Below are 23,143 nucleotides of genomic sequence, written 5' to 3' on the forward strand. Positions count from 1 at the left end.
TGATCAAATGTGAACAAGGCCGGGCTGCCATTGTTGTTTATGTCCTTCATATACAGTGGCCCCTGTGTTCTGGCTCCTGTTTTTATTGAGGCTCTGAAAGCATTACAAAAGGCCCAACAATAAACACTCTGCTGAGAATGTGAGGTCATAGTAATGTGACCTCACAGGGAGCCAGTTCTTTGGAATCCCTAGAAGACCAGCAGACTCTGGAGTTGTGGGCGAATGGATACTGGGAAGGGGCTGAGAAGAGGAAGTATGGCCCATGCGCACCCTGGGCTCCATGATGAGCTTCTCTTGGTGTCTATCTTATTGCTGGTGAGTTTGTCTTGCCATCTTTTCACATACATTCTGATTTAAAAGGAGCAATCTCTGTTCTCATTCAAATAATCTGGTAAATTGTGAAATGGGACAGAATGAAGCCATCTAGGAATGGAGGTATTTAACCTCACTTTATTCTTAATTTTCTTTTTTTACTAAAATCCAGAGAAATCTGATGCCTACAGATTTTAATATTACCTTCTGGTGAATGTGAGGAAAATGAGAAATAGACTGGCTGGGAAAGCTAGTAGAAAGAGGAGGCAAATGTGAGGAATGAGAAACGTGAACAATAGGAATAATTTTGGCTACTACATTTAAAAAAGTATGCTCATTAGGATAAGTATCTTGTATTCAAACAAAATCTTTGCAGTGCGATGTATAAACTACATGTTTGCCTGGAGTGATTAAGTATATACCCTGAGAAGTGAACAATAAGTATCAGTTTAACTGAGAAGAAAATTCTTTCTTTGACATTTTCCTGCAACATGATAGTTAATATATAAAGTAAGAGAAGGCATGGGAACACAACTCCAGGGATATTTTTTTTTATTTATAAAAATTATTTGATTTTAACTAAAATCATTCTTGGAATAAATATTTTACATTTCACCACTTATGTGAGAAAACAAAAAGTTGTATTTAAAAGAAATTTCTTCTATGAGTTTATTTTTTATAGGTTTGCCATATGTAGTAATTAAATATTCATTTTCCGATAAGATAAATTTCACAAAACTGGCTGGGTAATGTCAACTCTCTAGAGCAGTGGTTCTCAACCTTCTGGCCCTTTAAATACAGTTCCTTTAAATTGAGGAACTGTATGTTGTGACCCAACCATAAAATTATTTTCGTTGCTACTTCATAACTGTAATGTTGCTACTGTTATGAATCGTAATGTAAATATCTGATATGCAGGATGGTCTTAGGCGACCCCTGTGAAAGGGTCGTTCGACCGCCAAAGGGATCGCGACCCACAGGTTGAGAACTGCTGCTCTAGAGGAAGGTTTAGAATGAAAAAATATTTAAATGTATTTGCATGAAGGTTTCACCATGATGAAGCAATTTATTGTCATTTGTAGGTATTTCTGCTGGAAACTTATTTAAGGTGGTTACTGGGCATCCTGGTTCTCCTGGATCAGCTCTAGTTTGTGTCTGTTGTCCTGGAATTGACTACATATTCACATTTGACTTGGACTTTAAGAAAATGAAGTAATACCATGAATAGTTGCAGTGAAATAAGTCAGCATGGGTTTGATAAACCCCCACCTTGTATTTCCAGCTTCTCCGAAGTCTCTTCTGGAAGGTGTGATTGGCATGTGCATAGAACAGAATTTTCCTGTGGTTGATTGAGTCTCAGAGACAGTGTGGAATAACCTTCCTTTTTTTTCCTTCCTGATAGTCCCCTTCAGGACAGCAAGTAGCTTGGAAAGTGAGCTTGGGGAGGGGCTGCTAGGGACAGTTAACTCCCTCAGGTCTGGCAGGGTTAAGGGAACGCAGGGACTTTGCCCCTAGGAGCTACTTGGTGTATCAGCTGGTTGTACAGTAGCCCAACTACATTTCAGTGCTAGTGAAGCTGTCAGGCTAACACTTAGTTGGTGGATTAGTGGAAAACGGGAAATTATAATTTTGATAGAATAGGTGACAAAATAGAATTTGAGCAGTTTTTAAAATATTCATCTTTGCTAACGTGATTTTTGTATTTCATTATGTAAATTTACAATGAATTTCTTTCTATTGGTAATGCTTATTTTACTTGTAATAATTACAGTTACATTTTGAATGATTGGTCATCCCTGTTCCCTCTTCAGAGTATCCTGTTTTAGACAATAAATGGTTACTGTACTTCCTAGTACTATTCAGACCAAGCTAAAGAAGTATGGATAGGGCAGGGACACCCAAACTACTCTATGGACCTCATTCAGCCTTGCCTGAAATGGCTCTTAAGTTCTTAAAAGTTGTAAAAAAACAACAGAAAGAAAGAATCGTGTGGTAGGGGCCTTAGGTGGCCTACAAGTCCAAAATATGTACTCTCTGGTCCATTACAGAAACATTCTGACTGTCTAGAGCAAGGGTGGGCAAACTTTTTGACTCGAGGGCCACAGTGGGTTCTTAAACTGGACCGGAGGGCCGGAACAAAAGCATGGATGGAGTGTTTGTGTGAACTAATATAAATTCAAAGTAAACATCATTCCATAAAAGGGTACGGTCTTTTTTTTTCAATAGTTTTATTCATTTCAGACGGGCCGGATCCGGCCCGTGGGCCGTAGTTTGCCCACGACTGGTCTAGAGTCTGTTGTAAATGTGTTGGAAGGCTACTTACACACAGGAGTTCATCATGAGATAGCTTTGTTTTATTACCAAGTTAAAATGAAGACTTGGAAATTACTGTGTTCTCATTGGTTTTATTTTTTTAACAAAATCACCCATTTATTTTCATTACTCAGAAAAAAATGATGGGTAATTTCCTTTTGTGTTCTTTTATTTTTTTTATAAAATACATATTTTACAATTTATCTTTATTGAAAGTGTTACAGACATCCCCTTGTTTTCTATTAACCCCTTCCACTCCACTCCCGCCCCCTTCCCAGGTCTTCACCGCACTATTGTCTGTGTTGATGGGTTATGCATACATGCATATAAGTTCTTTGGTTTTTGTGTCTGTGTGATGTAGCATTCTACAGCCAGCCACTTCCTTTCTAGAACAGAAGTTTCCCAGTATGGTCTGTGGGGCTTCCCAAGACCCTTTCAGTTGGTTTGTGAGATCAAAGTTATTTTATAACAACAGTACAGCATTATTTTCCTGTTTCACTATGTTGATATTTGCATTGGTGGTACAAAAGCAGTGGGAGGGAGTGTCTTAGCACTAATCAAGGGAGTAGCACCAAACTGTTCTAATGGCTATATTGCAGTTTACTACCATGCACTTGAAATAAAAACAGGCCAGTTTCACCTAAAAATGTCCTTGATTAAGCAGTACACATTAATTACATTTCAATCCTTGACTACATGCCTTTTTCATTTCTCATGGGATGAAATGGAAAATATGCATAAAACACTTCTGCTCCCGATGGCCATCTCCAGGAAAAGCACTTGGACATAATTAGAGTTGTGATCTGTAAACTACTCCCTTTTTTCATGGAATGCCATTTTTCCTTCAAAGTATGACTGGAAACTAGGTTATTGGCAAACATTTTCTTGCATATATATAGAGTGTGTCTATCACTTTAAGGAAAACAACTGACAATTTTTATTGCCAATGATAAAATGTGGGCTTCCCATCAAAAAATTAGAAGTTTAGAAAACAGATCCATACCAAAAATTCGACAACTTCCCAATACTTAGACTTTTTGAAGGTATTATTAGCGGTGACATTAATGAATGTGATTTTTCTTCATATTTCATAATGAAATATGTCAACAGATATTTTGCAAATGACCATTGTATGTTGCAGAATCATTTCTGGTAAAAGATCCATTCAAAATGTAAGATAGATTTTAATATTCCTACAAAACATTCATTGATACAGTTTAGATTCTATATTGCAACTAACCTTTAAGAACTTACCACTGTCTTATTTGGGTGTCATATCAGAAAATAATATCTACAATGGTGTGAAAAGGATATTAAGAGTAATTAAATATCTGTGTGACGCTGTTTTTTCTTAATCTCTTTCAATCAAATCAATACATTAATGCAGCTTGAATGTCAAAATGGCTATGAGGATGCAGCTGTCTTCTAGTAAGCCAGCCATTAAAGAAATGTGTAAAAAATGTGAATTACGGTTGTGTGTCTCACTAAACTTTGTTGTTTTGGAAAATATAGTTATCTTTAATAAGAATATATTGTTTATTTTCATGATATGGATTTTTAAATGAATTAATATTTGAAAATGTTCTATTTTAATTACTAATATAGTGGATATCAATAGAGATAACTCACATAAGCAAAGGTCTTTGGAGTCCTCCATACTTTTAAAAATGAAAAGGTCCTGAGAACAAAAGGTTTGAGAACTGCTTATCCAGGATTTAAGCAGTCACTTCTTTAGTGCATTGAAATAGTAACTGACAATATTTTATGAATAATTAGCCAGTTAACTTCCATGAAACTTTGAATTTAATTTAAAAAGGTCCACTGTTTGTGTCTATAGATGCCTATGGCGTACAAATGGTTAAGCATAAAACAATCTCATTTAAAATAGTTTTTTCATTTAGTTGGTTGTACAGTATCATAATTTTTTCAGCTATTTTCCTTTTTTTGCCATGCAAGAAAAATTTTGACTTCTTTTTCCTTCTTTTTCAGTTCTCGCAGCCATGCTGGGGTGAAAACAGGACTGCTGGAGGAGGCTCATGCTGAAATGGGGAACACGGAAATTCTGGAAAGGGAGCCCTCAGAAAGTCTCAGTAATGGCACTAGCAGCAACGTAGAAGCAGCCAAGAGGTTGGCCAAACGCCTTTATCAACTAGACAGATTCAAAAGGTCCGATGTCGCAAAGCACCTAGGCAAGAAGTACGTTCTGTCCCAAGGCCGTGTGTGTGTGTGTGTGTGTGTGCACTTGCTTTTATATTAATAACCAAATCTATTTTGCTTTCTTGTAGCAATGAATTTAGCAGACTAGTTGCAGAAGAATATCTGAAGTTTTTTGATTTTACAGGAATGACGCTGGATCAGTCTCTCAGGTAAGATTAAGTTTCTATTCTTTTTGCCTCCAAAAAATTTCTCCTAAGAAGAGAAAGTAATGTGCTGAAGCTAAAAATCTGATTTTTATTTGTTTAGATTTTTAAAAAATTTTATTTCAGAGAGGAAGAGAGGTGGAGACAGAGCTAGAAAAATTAATGATGAGAGATCATTGGCTGCTTCTTGTGTGCCCCATACTGGGGATCGAGCCCACAACCCCGGGCATGTGCCTTGACCTGGAATCGAACCATGACCTTCTAGTTCATAGGTTGATGCGCAACCACTGAGTCATGCTGGCCTCACTGATGTTTATTTTTTTAAACCCACAGTTACTTTGTGAATTTAGTTCAGATTGCATTATAAATATTAAATGTATCAGAAAATGAGAAAACATTGTTTTTATGAAATTACATGAACTCATATTCGGCATCTAGTAGGTGACATAGTAAAGAATGGTGGCAGCATAAGTCATGAGGAGAAATGGAATCTGTGGGCATTTGGTTTTCATGTGATCAGTTTTTTAAATTGCAGTTTACATAGACTGTAGAATTTTAGATATTTTTCCTAAGCATTTGTTTACAATACCAATTAACCTTTTAAGACAGCACTTTGGAGTTAACTCATGAATGGAATAAAAATGAATATCAGCATAATCAGCAGAAAGTATCTGTAAAAGTGTGTCAGGCAGTAACACTTTTTGCTCATGTGTTCATGTGAAGATGACTTACACAATCTGACCCTCATTTTCCACACCATATTGTACTGTAAATTTCTGACAGCAGCTGGAGGTAGAACCCAGTCAGCATCTAATCTTACGAAGTTTATAACATGTCAGAGCCTGGAGGACTTCTGAGATCATGTGTGTAACCTGCTAGTTTTACAAAGCAGGAAACTGAGACCTGGTGGGTGAAGGAGGGCTGTTGGGATTATAAAGCACACAGAGACTTCTTCTGTGGCTCTGCATGAGTCAAGGGTATTCATAGGTTTTGCAGTGAAAACAGGTAAGGGTGGAGGAGAGATCTATATTTTTGTTTTGCTTTGCTTTTTTATGTGATTTATTTTTTAAAAGTTAGAAAAAAATAAAGTTTTATCAGTATAATTTAGATTAGCAGACTATAAAGAGCAACATTTTCATCATAGAAATAAGTTTTATTATATATTTCTTTCAATAATAATATTTCTTAGAGCATTTGAAGTGATTTTTTTCTTTCCCGTCTCATGGGAATGCATCTACTTTGTCAAGTGAGGGACATCTGGTTTTTTCTATAACTAGTGTCCCGATGCACAGATTCAGGTACATTGAAAGGAAATTAATTAGAAGAAATATTTTAATATCACTATTCACCTCTTGCTAATGTAAAGAACATAGGATTCTACCGAGTCTCCTACCTACCTACTCTAGGACTTCTGTGAGGATCAAATGAGATGAGGCACGGGAAAATGCTTCACCGACATTTGATTAAACTGTAAATGTTTGCACCTGGCTATAAAGCAAGTCATGTTCCTGGGCTGAAGAAACTGCAAGGATGCTGGTCACTAGGGAGAGGAAGCTGGGCGTTGCTACTTGACGTCATTACTCGGTGCCCACAGTGACCGTTTCCAGGCTGGGCTGGGCTGTGGGCCGCATTTTGTGCCATGGGGTCTTGGTAGCATTGGCTGCGATTTGGTGGGGTGTCGCTCTAGGGTGGTGGGGCCTGTGTCCCACTTGGGGGAAGCCGAATGTTGGTTTGTCAGTGCCAAGTCCGTGGTGCCATTTCTTTTTAAATGGCCAGTGCGCTTCATGGCAGCTCCTGCATTGAGCGTCTGCCTCCTGGTGGTCAGTGCATGTCATAGCTACCAGCTTGATGGTTGGATGGACACTTAGGCTTTTATATATATAGACAGTACTCTCAGTGACTCTGATTTGGGCTGTGTGTGTGGTTCTGGGAATATTTTCTGTTCAAAGAAGTTTTATACACAAATTAATTTATTCCTAACTTATGAAATAAATAGAGTTTTATCTTTCAATTTCCTCCTCATGTAACAATTTATTTATGTGGTGATAATAGGCGAAGTAAAATTAACAGAAATCTATTATGCACACGACAGTATAATTGTAATTTTAGCAGTGTGTCAGTGGCAATTATAGTCATGTAACAAATGGCAAAAAAACTGTGATTCATGTAGAGTTTTAAAACAGCCTACATGGTTTTGCATTTAGTCTTAAGTATTCTTTGGTTTTTACTCAACTGATCTTTTTAAATGGCTACCTTAGTCATATGAGGAAACTGCCTGCCTTTCCAAGGCTTTTTTTTGATGTATTGGCCACCATGTTATTGTCCTGTCATCTTATACATTGCCATTTAAGAGAATTGAAATGTCAGTATGAATTTATACTGAATGGCCATCTATTAAGTGATTTAAAAAAAATAACTGCAGCATATCTTAATTTGTGTAATTTCTAATGCTTATATGAATTAACTTTAAATGTCAAACATAAAGAGTGTGGTAATGTTTTCTAAAATTTCATCTCCCCCTCCCTCTCACTCTTTTTTAGGTATTTCTTTAAAGCCTTTTCTCTTGTGGGAGAAACTCAAGAACGAGAGAGAGTTTTAATACACTTCTCCAATAGGTATTTTTATTGTAACCCGGACACCATTGCTTCACAAGGTAATCTGATGGAAATGCTTGGATTTATTTTTTTATAATAAGGATTATTTTTCTCATTATAAAAGTTACATTTGATTGTGGAAAATTATACCAAAGAAATGAAAATCATCTAAATATTTCTTTCTAAGGATAATATTATAAACAGTCAGATTTACTTCTTTCTAGTCTATTTGTACAATATTTATTTAATGTCAAGTCAGAATCACTAGGGAGTTGTTTCCTACTGGTGTTCTCTTTCATTGTGAGCATTTTCTCATATCATCAAATATTCTTTAAAAAGCATGATATTTATTGATGCATGATTTCTTTACTCTCAGTTATTTTTCTCTATTTTCTAGTTCCAGAGTGTGACCATATTTTTTAAATTGCTTATGCTTGTCACTGAGATTTTATGTGCAAAATGGATTGTAATAAATGAAATTCCAGTTTTCATATTTCTTCTTCCTTAGCTTCTGATCTCTAATTTCTTGATGAGGTGCATGTGTGCTTAGTTTTGGAAACATTTACAAATCTCACGAGTTTATGGTGTGTCTCTGGTGCTTTTCTTTGAAAGTAATCAAAACAACACTGACCACTGACTTTATGTTTATTGTGTTATTTTTAAAAAGCAACTTTAGCTTTTGATGTACCTTATGAAGAGTGGTCTTTCCTCCATTTCAATTCCTACAATATAGCAAAGTGTTCAGGGCTTGAACTCAAGTGCATTTATTTGCCATTGGAGAATCCTCCATAGGGTTATACATTCTGGAATAAATGACTGAGAGTAGATGCACTAGAAATGGTAATTATCTCTCAGCTTCAGTATTACCAATTAATTAAAGATAAGTGTATTTGATATTGAATAAAGTAATTGTTTGCCCCACTCCCAATCCTTCGGAATATAACTAAACAACTATCTGATTATTAAAGTCACATTCCTGATTTTGTCTGATTCATAGTATCTTGGACCGTTCAACCTAAATGGTTTGTTTACAGCAGCGGTTCTCAACCTGTGGACCGCGACCCCTTTGGCGGTCAAACGTCTCTTTCACAGGGGTCGCCTAAGACCATCCTGCATATCAGATATTTACATTACGATTCATAACAGTAGCAACATTACAGTTATGAAGTAGCAACGAATATAATTTTATGGTTGAGTCACAACATGGGAACTGTATTTAAAGGGCCAAAAGGTTGAGAACCACTGGTTTAAAGAATGGCAAAAAAGAAAATAACTATTCATTCCTCTCTATATATTGTTAGCCAGAGAACTAATACCCAAATAGTAAAAGATGCTGTGGAAGATGCAAATCCTGGCTTTTGTTAACCTGGCAGGCGTGGCTCACTTGGTTGAGTGTCGTCCTGTGTCCCAAAAGGTCACCAGTTTGCTTCCTGGTCAGGGCACATGCCCAGGTTGCATGTTTCTTCTCGTTCTCTCTCTCTCTCTCTCTCTCTCTCTCTCTCTCTCTCTCTCTCTCTCTCTCTCCCTCCCTCCCTCCCTCCCTCCCTCCCTCTTTCTCTAAAATCAATAAAAACACATTTTGATAAAATGAAGTCACATTCCTATCTCTGAAATGGAAACTTTCTTTCTTTCTTTCTTTCTTTCTTTCTTTCTTTCTTTCTTTCTTTCTTTCTTTCTTTCTTTCTTTCTCTCTCTCTCTCTCTCTCTCTCTTTCTTTCTTTCTTTTTTCTGTCTGTCTTTTCTGTCTTTCTGTCTTTCTTTCTGTCTTTCTGTCTGTCTTTCTTTCTTTCACTATATTTAGATAATTTATTCACTGTCTCTATCACTATCAGCATTGAGTTGAGAATGCCAGGGATAGAAGAGGAAAGGGTTGTTTTTATTAGAATCTTCTCCTAATACTAAGATGTTAACATGACATTCCTGAGTACAATAGGAAGATGGATTTGTGCATTCACTTGCCTGTTGATAGGATATTTATCAACTGAGTTTAACAGATACTTTCAGGAATTTGTTTTAAATGTATTTAGAATTTGTGATAATAAAATGAGACTGGAATAAGCATTCTTTTAGGTACTTAGTAGCATCTACGTACTAGTAGAGACTTTAATAACAAATCTCCTACTAAAAGGCGTGCTTTGGAAAAATACGCTGTCTTACTGTACTTGGGTTGAGAATTACAGAGAGAGAAGAAGACGACTTGGAAATGAGAAGCTAAACTCAGTGCTTTTTCCTTTTTTTGTATAAAGTAAGAAAAGTAATGCTTCTATAGAAGTGTGAAATTTTTCCGGCCTGGGCAACTTTTTCCCCTGAATATTTAAATTTAAAGTTTTCACAGATTATTTTAGTATTTTGCTTTTGTCTGATTCATAGTATCTTGGACCATCCAAACTATATGTTTTCTTTAAAGAATGGCAAGAAAGAAGATAACGATTCCTAATTATATGGTTAGCCAGAGGAGTAATACCCAACAGTAAACTGAGGAAGATTCAAATCGTGGCTTTCTTTAACTTTTGCTTCTTTCCTAATTCACTTTCCTCCCAGAAAGTTAAAAAAAAAAAAAAAAGAACAGTACTAAACTATTTATTTTCATATCTGTTGTTAAAATTGAGAAGATATAAATAAAAAAATTATCTCACTTTCCAGAGATGATAATCTCTTTTAATATCACCTTATATATTATTCCAGATGTATTTATATTTAAATGGAGTTATACTACATATAATGTGTTTTTCATATTTTAATTTATTGTGAAATATCTTTCCACTTCAACATATATACTTGGACAAGATTTTAAATTACTTAAACATAACAGAAATATGTTTTTGGAGTGTCATATTTACTTGCTCCCTATTATAATTAGTGTTTCTTTGAATATCCTTGTATGTTGTGTAGATTTTTTATTTCCTTAATGTAAAGCCCAGAAGTAAGTTTGCTGTGTCAAAGGACATTGTTTCAAAGCTTAAAGATATGTACTATCAAATTGTCCTCCTGAAAGGTAGGAATAATTTACTTTATCCAGTAGAGTCCAACTCTCTGCACTGAGGTCTTTTTAATGATTTATTCTTATCTGATTTCTGTCTCCCCAAGCAAATATGATTACTTGTGCCTAACTACAGTATTGTGCTTTCATATATATTGTGTTCTTAATATATGCTATTTTAATGAGAATAGGAGTCTAGGAAATAGTGAATTAATGCTTTCTGTCCTTGTCTCTTCCCTTAGACGGCGTCCATTGTCTCACCTGTGCAATGATGCTTCTTAACACAGATCTCCATGGCCATGTAAGTGTATGGTTGTGAACTGTCTTACAGAAATCCAAAATGCCCCAATCTGTGCTTTTACCTTCATACACGTTTATTCTCTGCCTCCCTTTCTCCCATTCTCTTCATGGCAGGTAAGTAAACATAAATCTTTGGAAAAAGAAATAACTATTTCACATGCTAGCATAGAAAAGTAAAGAGATAAAGTGATAGAATCATAATTTTAACACTATCCTCACAAATCTCACAATACTGCTAGGAATTCCTTTTGTAGTTTCCAGGAGGTGGATTTAGAATAGCTAGTGACTTGTAGACATATGTAGCAGGTGTGCAGAGTAGACCAAAAGTGCACACACTTTCAGGGGACATTCTTGGGTAATAGAGCGTAATACGAAATTGCTGGGATTCCAACAATTCGAGCCTTGAACTAAGTATCCTAATCTAATATTCATCCAACTAGTTATAGGAACGACCAATCGGGACTGTGCTGACCTTGTTTTTCTGTTACCAGAGAAGCAGGTGTTCTGTGCTTTCTCCTCTGCCCACCATGTAATATAACAGTTGCAACTCTTTCCCTTTCCTTTCCTCCCACTCAGCTTCTCACTCTTACTTTCAGCCAAAGGAGACAGTTTTGAGAAGGCTGTCCCCATGTAACACTGATACCAGAATGGGGAAACTTTCATCTTGGATATTTTGAGGTCTCATCCACATATCAATATTGTGTATTTAGTGTCTGTTGACTGAGAACAAGTATAAATAATGAAGCAAAAAAAAAAAAAAGAATTCAATAACCTGATTTAATAGAACTTCTATGGAAGTTGCTAGATTTGGGGGGATTTGTTTCTATTAAAAGCTGATTACTTTGATAATACTTTCAAATAAACATGTGACTTATTAATTGCAATAATTTGAAATAGACATAAGTAAAGGTGTGAGGTTTATTATTTACTCAGATAACTCAGATGCTTGATGTCCAAACAAGCCATGGGCACTCTGGGTTCAGAACCACAGCTCTCGATTTGTTCTGGTTGTGTCTTCAGACCACTTGTGAGTAATTGAAAGGAGATTAAATGAGCATCACACTTCTTTTTGGCAACTACGACATAAGAGATAGTTTACTTAAATGGACATTTTAATATTATCTGGAGTTATGCCAATCATGCATAATTAACAGTTGGTTGAAGTGGCAGAATTACATATAAGAGGGAGAAAATTATAAATACAAGTAAATCTCTCTATAGTATCTTTAAAATCATGTTTTGTTTTTGGTGATTATTAGTTCTTAGTTTTGTTTTCATAAATGTATTCTATATACTTTAAATTGTCTATTATTTAGGTTTTGTGTATTAGAGTCTTTAATCCTTATTTGTAATGCCTATTGTTACAAGTCTGTTGAATGTATAGTAGTAATCATAAGAACTAACTATATGATAATGTGTTTCTCTTCTCTTCCTCCTCTGGATTCCTTTAAAAAATAATTTGCCTTCTAGGTGGTAAGTTTTTACCCATAATTCTGGATGTAGCTTCTCTTGCATCATGGTTGCCTGATTGATTGTTATAGTGTCAGTCTGACTTATTAGCATGACCCTATAAAAGTGAATCATTTAAAATATAAAGTGAATTATTTCTAACTTCTGTCCCTATCCACCTTCTCCTTATTCTGCACTGCTTAGGCCCTCATCTCTTGTTTCTTACTCCAATGCCAGAATAATTCTCTTGGGGAATGAACTAATAAACCGTTTTGCTTTTCTTCCTTACATCATGTCATAATAGGAATACAACAGCATGACCTTTCTTGGAAGTGCTGAGACAAGCTTGTCTTCATGCTTTCAGTGGGGGAGGCATAACTTGGGAGATGAACTTCTTTTGGCTGTACTTTGTGAATCTTTCATGAGGGTTTCATTGACTCAAAGGAATGGTGCATTGGAAATGCATTGGTATGGGTCTTTTGTTCTTCCTGCTAACTTTCTTACTAATAAAATGATAGAATGTATATTCATATAATAAATCTAACAGCATTACATGTTGAATGCCTTCCTATCTTTTTCTAATTTATTTTCTCATTCAATAAACAATTAGAGTGTGTCTGTTCCCTTCCAAGTTCTGTGCCATTTGAGTTAGGAGCAGAAACAAATGGGACATGCTCCTGGAAGTCATATCTCCCCTGGGGTGGTATTGGCTAGGCTTACCTCCATTAGTCAGGTTTAACCGAGGAAATGGCAGCAGGTCACTGAGGTGCCGTGGTGAAAGAGTACTGGAGGGATATTTTAATTATATATTGAGTTACAGTTAAACCTCTCTACAGCAGATAGAAAACCCCCCAATCTGAAGTATATATAATATTTGGGGGAGAAATTCACTCAGATGTTATAATTATTTCATCGGAACTAAGAACGGCAATTTCCTTCAGTACCTATTTTTGAAAAATATGAATGATTTTTCATTATTTTAGCAATAGTATTGATTTGCTTTTACTGTCTGCAAGTTGTTTATTTCCTAAATATTTTATAGTTGTGACCGTGTGCCTAACTTGCCAAGGAATCTCTTACTTTTAAAATGCGTCGTCATCTGTGAAATATACATGTAAATTAAACTTGCACTTAAAGGTGCATCTCTATTAGAACAAACTCTATTTTTTCTCTTGCTATAATGGAACTAAGTTGTATTGAGTTTTGTTTGAACTGTCAATAAGGAAAGAGTTGAACATTTTTTCATTTAAGCCTGTATTTTATTAGAAATGATAGGAATAAAACCATCTGTCATGTTAGAATAAATTCATACCATTCCTTTTCTGGATAAATCTTCAAATGCATTCACTCTGTTCACTACAACTGGCTCTCCTGTACCTCGATCCAGCCCTCAGGGCAGGAGTATTGATTGCTGAGGCTGAAGACAAGTGGCAGGGGCAGGACAATAGGCAGGCATTTCTCACCAGGGATGGCCTCTGAGGTGGCAGGAAGTTTTAGGTACAGAACTGAGCTGCAGTGAAAGTGGGATATTTGGTGTATAGTTCGTTAGCCAATTTCACAACTGAAAGTCAAAAGATGTCCACAAGACAGTGGCTGCCCAAGGTCAGGCCATGGTCAGAGGCAGTAGCCAGGACATTATTTTTAATCAAGATTCGTGACAAAATCTACCCATTAACACTGTGGCCTGGGATGTTTAGCTCTTTTAACCAAAGTCTCTCTCTGCTTTTCCGTATTGGCAGAAGCCAGCCCACCCTGTGCAGTGTATGTAAGGGGGTGGGAGTGCTGTTTTCCTGGAGTGGTGGTGCTCTCTGGTAGGCCAGGCATCCTGCCAATATTTGCCTTGGGGATGTGTAGAGAGCGCTGGATAGCATCCTCAGGGGCCTGAGTTTAATATAGGAGGCAGGACCTTACTGGCTTTTTGTGTGTGTTGGGTTATAGGTTGGATAAGGAGTAAACCCAAGGCTAGTACACGATACTGGTAGGGGGACGAAAAGGTCAAGGAATAAAGTGTAGGTTTTGTACCAGAACAATGTTAAAAGATGTGTGTAGTTCAAGTTCAGATAGGTCATAGGAATTGATTATTTTCAATCTGTAAACTGCATTGATAATTATGAGTTTTTTTCTTAGGTTGTCTCTCTAGGATCCTAGAATTTTAAGTAATGGGTAAAATATTTGGTTTTATTGTCAGAAGTGGACAGTATTAGAAGAACTGGTATTAAATAATTTTAATTCTTTTACTTTTTATATTGTGCTACTTTATAGTTCTACCCTCAAAAGTCCCACAAACCTGCATGAGGTTGATAGATGGTTAGTATCCTCAGGAACTCCGTGTCTGTGATTGTCATTATTGTAACTGGCAGCTGCCCTAAGTGCATCTTTCCTGCTGCCTCCCCTTCCTCCTGCAGAGCTGTCTTCTCTGTGGATCCCTCCACACCCTCTGCCAGTAAAGCCATCCCATCCCTGGGCTTCATTTTTTTCTTTTTTTAAAAAAATTCTTTATTATTGAAAGTATTACACATGTGTTGTCCCCTCCCTACCCTCATGCCCCCCAGTTGTCCCCCCAGTTGTCATTTCTTTTCTATCTGGGCTTTATCCTGTTGTAGATGCCAGCCTTGGACTTAATTGTCATTGAGCCAGTGCTGCCTCCTTTCCAATTCAGTGGTACTTAGTCTTTCCTTTCACCTGATTGGGAACTCCCTGGCCAGAGTGGCTTCCTCCAGGCTCCCACCCCCTGAAACTAGCTTCTTCGTGATACTGAAAGTTCACCGAAGCACCAGGCCTAGATCTCAGAGTTGCTCAGGGTTTCTAGTGAGACATGGAGTTCAGTTTTACTCTAATCATCAGGTTTGAAATGTTTCTATAGAAAAATGTTGTAGTTTCAAATTTTTTAATTTAAAAATGACCTTTAGAATACAATTCACTATCAAATTGGCAACTCTCTAGATTTTTATAGGAATCCTTATTAAGCATGTCAGACTTCATCATGTTTGGCTGGATTTTCTTGGCTTCTATGACTCCAAATGAAAGCCTTTTTCTCTTCCTCCATTTCTCCATTTCTCCCTCTCTATGTACCTCCCTTTCCTCTTCCCTCTCTCCCTCTTCTCTTCCTTCATTCTTCCCTTTCTCCATTTTCTCTCTCCTCTTCGTTCTCCCTGTAGCTCCGTTTTTCTTTCTTCACCTGTTTATTTTTTTTCAGTAATTCTGCTTTTTTTTTTTTTAGAATAGGTTCATGCAAAATGGAAACTGCAACACGGATAGCTTTTATCAGTGAGTCAGTGGTGCTCATTAGGCCCTCACAGTATCTCGTTTATACATTATTCAGTCACTGCATCCCTTCTCCTCTGGCCATTACAAGTTTTTCACATGTGCACAGCTAATTAGTAGAAAGCTAAAGAAAGCAGGAGAAACTCTTTTAAGTCAGTTTTGCTCTTCCTTTTTTTTTTCTTCAAATGTTTTGGGGAGGATGGGAGAAGCGAGGATGAAGAAGGTGATTGAAACTTTTGGCCTCTAATCTTATTACTTAATTTAATGCTTGTCCTGTGACAACCAAGTTAAAAGTAGACTTTAGTTAGTCTTTGTAATGAGGACAGTGTCTTTTCTGTTATCTTCAAGTTTTATAGGAAACTAGAGGTCCAGTGCACAAAAATTTGTGCACTCGGGGGGGTCCCTCAGCCTGGCCTATGCCCTCTTGCAGTGTGGGACCCCTCGGAGGATGTCCACCCCAGTGGGGACCCTCACCCCATGGAGGTTTGGCCAGCCTGGGTGAGGGGCTGATGGCTGTTTTCAGGCTGGCCACACCCCCTTTAGGGTAGGGAGTCCCCACTTGGGTGCTTGGCCAGTCTGGGTGAGGGGCTGAGGGCCGTTTTCAGGCTGGCCAATCACCCTGGTGATGTAAGCTCCCAGCCTCTCCTTTTTTTCTTTTTATTCTGTGGTTTATTACCTTCTATAATTGAAACTTTGTTGCCTTTAGCGGAGGCCTGCAGAAAGTTTGGCTTCCTCCATCGCCAGGGGCAACCCACTCCTGCTCGCTCCAGCTCCGTGGCCACGGCTGGCTGAAAGCAGGTATCTGGAGTTTGTTTACCTTCTATAATTGAAACTTTGTTGCTTTCAGTGGAGCTCAGAGCTGGCTCCTGCTCGCTCCAGCTCCGTGGCCACGGCTGGCTGAAAGCAGGTATCTGGGGTTTATTTACTTTCTATAATTGAAACTTTGTTGCTTTCAGTGGAGCTCAGAGCTGGGCCGTGGCAGGCAGGGAACCTGGGCTTCCTCCATCACTGGAGCAAGCAAGCCTCCTGCTCGCTCCAGCTCCGTGGCTGCCGGCCGCCATCTTGGTTGGGTTAATTTGCATATAGTCACTCTGATTGGATGGTGGGCGTGGCTTAAGGCATAGCAAAAGTAGGTCAATTTGCATATTTGTCTTTTATTAGTATAGGATACTTTCTATGAAGTAGCGATAGAATCTGCTACTACCATGCTTCTCCAGCTCTATGGTGTCAGCATTCCTTTCTACTCTGAGTATTTTATGAGGACTCCAAAGAGCTTTTCAAATATTTTTAAAATTTAAAAAATATTTATCATTTCGGAAACTAAAATGGATAAGATTTTAACATTTTTATTAAATTATTTTAAAACTAGAGGCCCGGTGCACGAAAATTCATGCACCCGGCTGGGGTGGGGGGTGTCATCCCTCAGCCCGGCCTGTGCCCTCTTGCAGCCTGGGAACTGACAGTCAGACATCCCTCTGGCAGCCCGGGAGGCCTTGGGGGATGTCCACCTGCCAGCTTAGGCCTGCTCCCCGGAGGATTGGGCTTAAGCTGCAGTTGGACATCCTTAGCGCTGCCGAGAAGGTGGGAGAGGCTTCCGCCGCCACCGCTGTGCTCACAGCTGTCAATCTGGCTTGTGCCCAAGCAGAACTCCCCCTGTGGGAGTGCACTGACTACCAGGGGGCAGCTGCTGCATTGAGTGTCTGCCCCCTGGTGGTCAGTGCATGTCATAGTGACCAGTTGTTCCTGGTTGTTCAGCTGTTAGGGTCAATTTGCATATTACCCTTTCATTATATAGGATTGTATTAATAAACCCATTAAGTGAATAACATACTTTTTTGTGAACAATAACTATAAGAACAAAATATTTAATGAAGAAAATACCCTTTAAAATGTTTTGCAAATCTCTTTTAAATTTGGCTTACTAGAAGACAGATTTTCTGTTTCTGCATTTAGTCTGTTGTGACTAAAGTTTTTCTAGAAAACACTATAACTTGTGTGAGAGAAAAGTGAAAAAAAATTTTTTTAGTATTATTGTAAAAATAAGTTCAACCTCTTGGATGCCTGAACCATATTTTGACTGTATCATAATATTATTTTCAATTGCCATGTTATTTTTTTAAGTGTTTTAATTGATTTCAGCAAAAGAGAGGAAAGGGGAGAGACAGAGAAACATCCATGTAAGGGAGAAACATCAATGGGTTACCTCCTGTACTTATCCCCAACCAGGGATTGAACCTCAACCTGAGTGTATGCCCTGACTGGGAATCGAACTGGTTACCTTTTGGTGCAAGGGACAATGCTCAATCAACTGAGACACACCAGCCAGGGCTGCCATATTTTTCTTGATACCACTTCCGATTTCCTTTTCAATAGCAATGTATTACACAAGTGGTAGAAAAAAAAAAGCCAGGAATATTTCAGATATCCCTAAAAGTTGTACTTTTAACACATTAGTTCTGATTGGGGGTTATGAAAGGCACTTTGAATATCACAGCTGTAGCTTCCCAGTTTGGAAATTTACAAAGGATCCTGCTTTACCTGCTAATTGTGCATATAAAACAATGGACACCTGAGGGCAGCATAACACAATTAAACCTGTTTGATAGAGACGCCTGCAAAACAAAGGAAAAAGAGGAGCTTTAGCAGAGCTTCAGAATATAAGTAATTACCAAATCAGTGGTATGCTTTTTTACCATTTAGTGTAACATGTTGGAGGAGGTGGAATTGTCATGTGGGAGAGTTTGCCTGCTGTGGTTTTAATAGCCCGAGATTGAGGAAGCCAGATTTTACCAATGGATCATGAGAGCTTTTAGTGTCTCCGAAGGCAACTTTTCCATAAAGCTTCTGGATTTTACGCTATTAAAAATGGGAAATTTGGGATCATTCTGCCTAATCCTTTAACCTCTAGGTCAGATGCCTGACAGCGGGCCTCCTAGCAGCTCTCCCTTAGGACTCGGGTTAGATTAGTCTTGGCTGGAGCCTGTAAGAAGGTTCCATTCCCTCAGTCGTCAGGGAAAGCATGCTCAACAGAAAGAGTTGGTCACACCTGCTGAGGTTTGGACAGTAGCTGGTATGCTTTCTGGGTCACTGTTAAGAATGAAACTCTTAACTTTCCCTCTTTGCTCTCATTGTTACCACTGCAGTTGGGAGCTGAGTATCTGCTGGGGTGGGGAAACAATGCCTTAACTTCAGCAAAGGAGAAATCTGAAATTAAGGCACAGAATACATCAGGATGCCTAGTCCCCTTGCATACTTGCTCATGAAGTTGTCCTCAGTTAACAATGCCCTTCCTTCTAGTTTTTTTCTTTTAGACCAGGGGTTGGTAAAGAGGACCCACAGGCAAAATCAAGCAAGTAAAGTTGTGTTGGAACACAGTTACACCAGTTTGTTTACATCTTCATACTAAAATGACAGTGTTGAGTAGCTGTAACAGGAACCTTATGGCCTATAAAACCTAAAAGATTTCCTATCTGGTGATATAGAAATCTATATAATTAGTCTCTTTCAGATGCTTATCCTTAGTCCATGAAACCTTCTATTCTCCCTCAAACATGGTAGGGTATGGTTGAGGACGATTATTTAACATTCTAAATTGGAACGTGCTAAAAACATCTTGAGTTTTTCAGAAATGATAAATTCATCAAAGACTTTCTCTCCAGAAGACATTTAATGTATGTTTAAAGAAAACAAATGGAGAAAACTCTTTCTTTTGTATTAAACATATGTTTGTGAATGGCATATGGTTATTTTGGAGAATAGTCTTAAATTTGTCTGGGCATGTGAACTCCCAGTCTAGGGATTTTTTACGTTTTAGTTAATATTTTCTCTCATTAAAGATGGTACCTTTCTTGGCTAAATATTCAAGACTTGGGCCTACCTAGTATTTTAAGATTTCAAATAAAATTGTTTTTGTGGACTTTTCATTTTATATATTATCTTTTTAGGTTTAATTTAAAATGCCTCCTGATTTTAAAGGAAAGGATCCAGAGATTCATTTTCATTAAGCATCTGAAATTTGATTAGAAAGGTTGCATTGATTTGAAGGGATGATTTCTGTGCTGCTCAATGCATGAGAAGGCCTTTTCAAATCTCAATGCTTTATTCTTTTAATGGGAAGGAATTCAGAATATAAGAAAGTACTATGAAAGCACTGCCTTGGCAGGCAGCTGGCCAGCATTTATTTCAGAGCAGGCCTACTTTTTGCCAAAGTTATGAATCTGTTTAGGAAGAGAATGAATAGAACCATGACTCTGTGAGCTTCTCTGTGATACCTATGAGTCATTGAAATACAAAGTCAGTGATTAGAGTTAGCTTTGTTCAGTGGACAGCGTTTGTTTGAATAATAGCATTCCATAATAACTGATAAAATTTGGTTTAACCAGCAGAAAAAAATCCAGCTATCATAAGGAGTGTTGCTTAGTGACAAAGACTTCATCTTTTACTTTATGATAAAAATGGTATAAAATTTAGGTAGCAATGAAACATATATGTCAGTAAGACACAAAATGGACTAAGCTGACCCTTAGCTCTTGCCTTTGAACCTTGCCTAGAAAAATTACCAGTGAGTCAGAGGAGGGGAATAAATGGCAGGTGTAAATAGCCTCAGTTAGGAAAGTATTCCAGAAACTGTTTGGATCTCTGACCCACAGAAAGTCACGCATTTTGGTGATCGTTATTCCCTGCAAAGGTCAGACAAGTTGGGACACATGCATTGGGTGATTGCACTGGTGCTTCCTTACTGTGAGGACTGTTGTTTGTTGGACTGGATTTACATATTCACCCACCCACCACCACCACCCCATCCCACCCCAATTGCTATTGCCGTTTCAAATCCAAGTGAGTTGAATTTATGCTAATGTAGATAATGGTGTGGTGACTATGAAAGTATATAAAAGGCAATGCCAAATAGGTCCTTGGGTTATGTCAGAGATCCGTTCCTATGGCGCGGCATAATGCGATTTTCGCCGTAAGTCCAAACCCACCTACGTAAGCACCTATGTCACTCACATGGAGCACGCATATAGCAGTCATGAAGTGAAACAGTAAAAAATTTTTAAAAGAAAGATAACAATTCCTGACCTTTACTTGTGGTAAATAAATAATAAAAAACATGAAGCACCTATGTACATACGTCAAAATGATGGAACTTTTCTTTTTTATAAATAAATGGGAGATGGCGACATAACCATGAAACGATAGAGTCTGACGTAACCCGAGGACTGTCTGTAAATTGCAACTAAAATAAATCTGAATTTATTATTTTTATTTTTTAAATTAAATCTCTTTAATATCAGGGGAAAAACAGATGGAACTTATTATAGTCAATCCAGTTAGATAAGGACAATAATGAGACATACATTTTGAAAACAAGGGGCTAATTTTCTTATTTCATTATATATATTTTCAGTTTTTTAATTTGAGCTTATTGTGGTAACATTACAAAGTATGATTTTATAAATCAAAATAACTTTGGGGATTTTACCATTTTTTTAAATGTCAAAAAAATAACAGTTCTTCATAATTAAATGATGAAAGTTTTAGTCTCACCTTACCTGAAAAAGCATTTTGGCCAGAATGAAAACTCTGGCCAAAAATATGGCCAAAAAAATCAACATTATCTAGAAATTAACTAAAGGCTTACAACAATCTAAAGAGTGTTTCTTTAAGGGGAAAAACAACCCAAACAACTTCCTTAAGAACTCCAAGTTTTGTGTTGTTTTCACTTGCTCTGTTACCTTTTCCCTCTTTTTTTTTTTAAATATATTTTTTTATTGATTTTTTACAGAGAGGAAGGGAGAGAGATAGTTAGAAACATCAATGAGAGAGAAACATCGATCAGCTGCCTCCTGCACATCTCCCACTGGGGATGTGCCCGCAACCCAGGTACATGCCCTTGACCGAAATCGAACCTGGGACCCTTCAGTCCGCAGGCCGATGCTCTATCCACTGAGCCAAACCGGTTCCAGCTACCTTTTCCCTCTTTAGCTCCACACTGATCTTGAAAACCAATAGCCTCACAATCACAGTAACTATGCAAACCAGAGCCTAGTGTCCACTAGAATTGGCAGTTTGGAGCTTTTGTGAATTGAAGGGAGAAATAGATAATTCCGCAATAATGGTTTCAGACTTCAATACCCCACTTTCAATTATGCTTAGAATAACTACCAGAATACCAACAAAGAAACAGAAGATTTGGATCCTATATAATAAAAGGCTAATATGCAAATAGACTGAAGGAGGACGACTGGTTGCTATGATGTACACTAACCACCAGGGGGCAAGACACTCAATGCAGGAGCTGCCCCTGTTGGTCAGTGCACTCCCACAGGGGGAGTGTCGTTCATCCAGAAGCCGGCCTCACGGCTGGTGAGTGCAGTGGCGGTGGCGGGAACTTCTTCCGCCTCCATGGCAGCACTAAGGATGTCCGACTGCTGGCTTTAGCCTGTTCTGGGGAGTGGGCCTAATGTGGCAGTTGGACATCCCCTGAAGGCTCCCAGACTGCGAGAGGGCGCAGGCCGGGCTAAGGGACCCCCACCCCTGAGTGCACGAATTTCGTGCACCGGGCCTCTAGTAACACTATAAAGCAACTAGATTTGACAGAGATATCTGTAGCACACTCACCCAGTGACAGCAGGATATGTATTCTTTCCAGGTCCAAATGGAATATCCTTCAAGATAGGACACAAAACAAGTCTTAATTGAAAAGATACCAACCCTTCACAAGATCAGAAGACTTCACTTGTGAATTCTCTCAAACATTTAAAGAAATTTTAATATAAATGCTTCTCAAAATATTCAGGAAAAAAGGTGGGAGAGAACACTTTCCAAAGCATTCTGTGAGGACAATATTACCTTGATAAAACCAGACAAAGCTGTCACAAAAATAACATCCCTTACGAATATCCCTTGTGATATAGACACAAAATCCTTTTTTTAAAAAATGCCTTCCTACTACAGCAACATATGTAAACGATTATACATTATAACCATTTGAGATTAATTAAGGAATACAAGATCAACAAATAAAAATTAATCTAATTCTATATAATAAAAGCCTAATGCGCAAATTGTCCCCTCGACCGGGAGTTCGACCACTTGCTGTGACGTGCACTGACCACCATGGGGTGGCTCGGAACATGGCGGGCGTCGGCGACGCAGTGCTGGCAGTGGGTGGCAGTGAAGGTGCTGCCAGCCCTGATGGGCCCTGACAAGAGCAAGATGGCAGTGAGATGATGGAGCAGGGGAGCGGGCTGCACCAGGCCAAGGCAGGTGTGAGTGGGAGCCCAATCGTCCCCGCTGGTCGCACTGCAGATGGCGACCAGTGGGGGACGGGGCCGCTGCTTGGCTCCCAGGCGCTGAGGAAGAAAGGGCGAATAACAATATTAAAATATTTCTTCTAATTATTTTCCTTTCAATGTGCATGAATTCATGCACCGGGCCACTCGTATGCCATACTAGAGGCCCGATGCATGAAATTCATGCAAGGGGCTTGGCCCCTGCTGCCACAGCAGCTGCCTCTACCACAGCAGCCGCCTCTGCCTTGGCCCCCGCCGCTGCGGCTTTGTCCGGAA

The 23,143-nt window shown here is 38.3% G+C and overlaps 1 protein-coding gene across 6 annotated transcripts in view; it reads left to right on the forward strand.

The window, feature by feature from the left end:
* Window positions 1-23,143, forward strand: part of PSD3 (pleckstrin and Sec7 domain containing 3) — a 274,398-nt gene that overhangs the window by 68,368 nt on the left and 182,887 nt on the right. For 2 of the 6 annotated variants that reach the window (XM_081085033.1, XM_081085035.1), the window contains 4 exons: window positions 4,615-4,821; window positions 4,911-4,991; window positions 7,526-7,638; window positions 10,802-10,860. In XM_081085033.1, the coding sequence (XP_080941159.1) occupies window positions 4,615-4,821; window positions 4,911-4,991; window positions 7,526-7,638; window positions 10,802-10,860 (460 nt within the window). Of the gene's footprint in view, window positions 1-208; window positions 316-4,614; window positions 4,822-4,910; window positions 4,992-7,525; window positions 7,639-10,801; window positions 10,865-16,153; window positions 16,371-23,143 lie in introns of those variants that run through there. The other 4 variants (XM_081085038.1, XM_081085037.1, XM_081085034.1 and 1 more) reach the window with 3 other exon arrangements.

The sequence above is a fragment of the Myotis nattereri genome (assembly GCF_964212035.1).
Source record: "Myotis nattereri genome assembly, chromosome: 2".
Taxonomy (NCBI): Eukaryota; Metazoa; Chordata; class Mammalia; order Chiroptera; family Vespertilionidae; genus Myotis; species Myotis nattereri.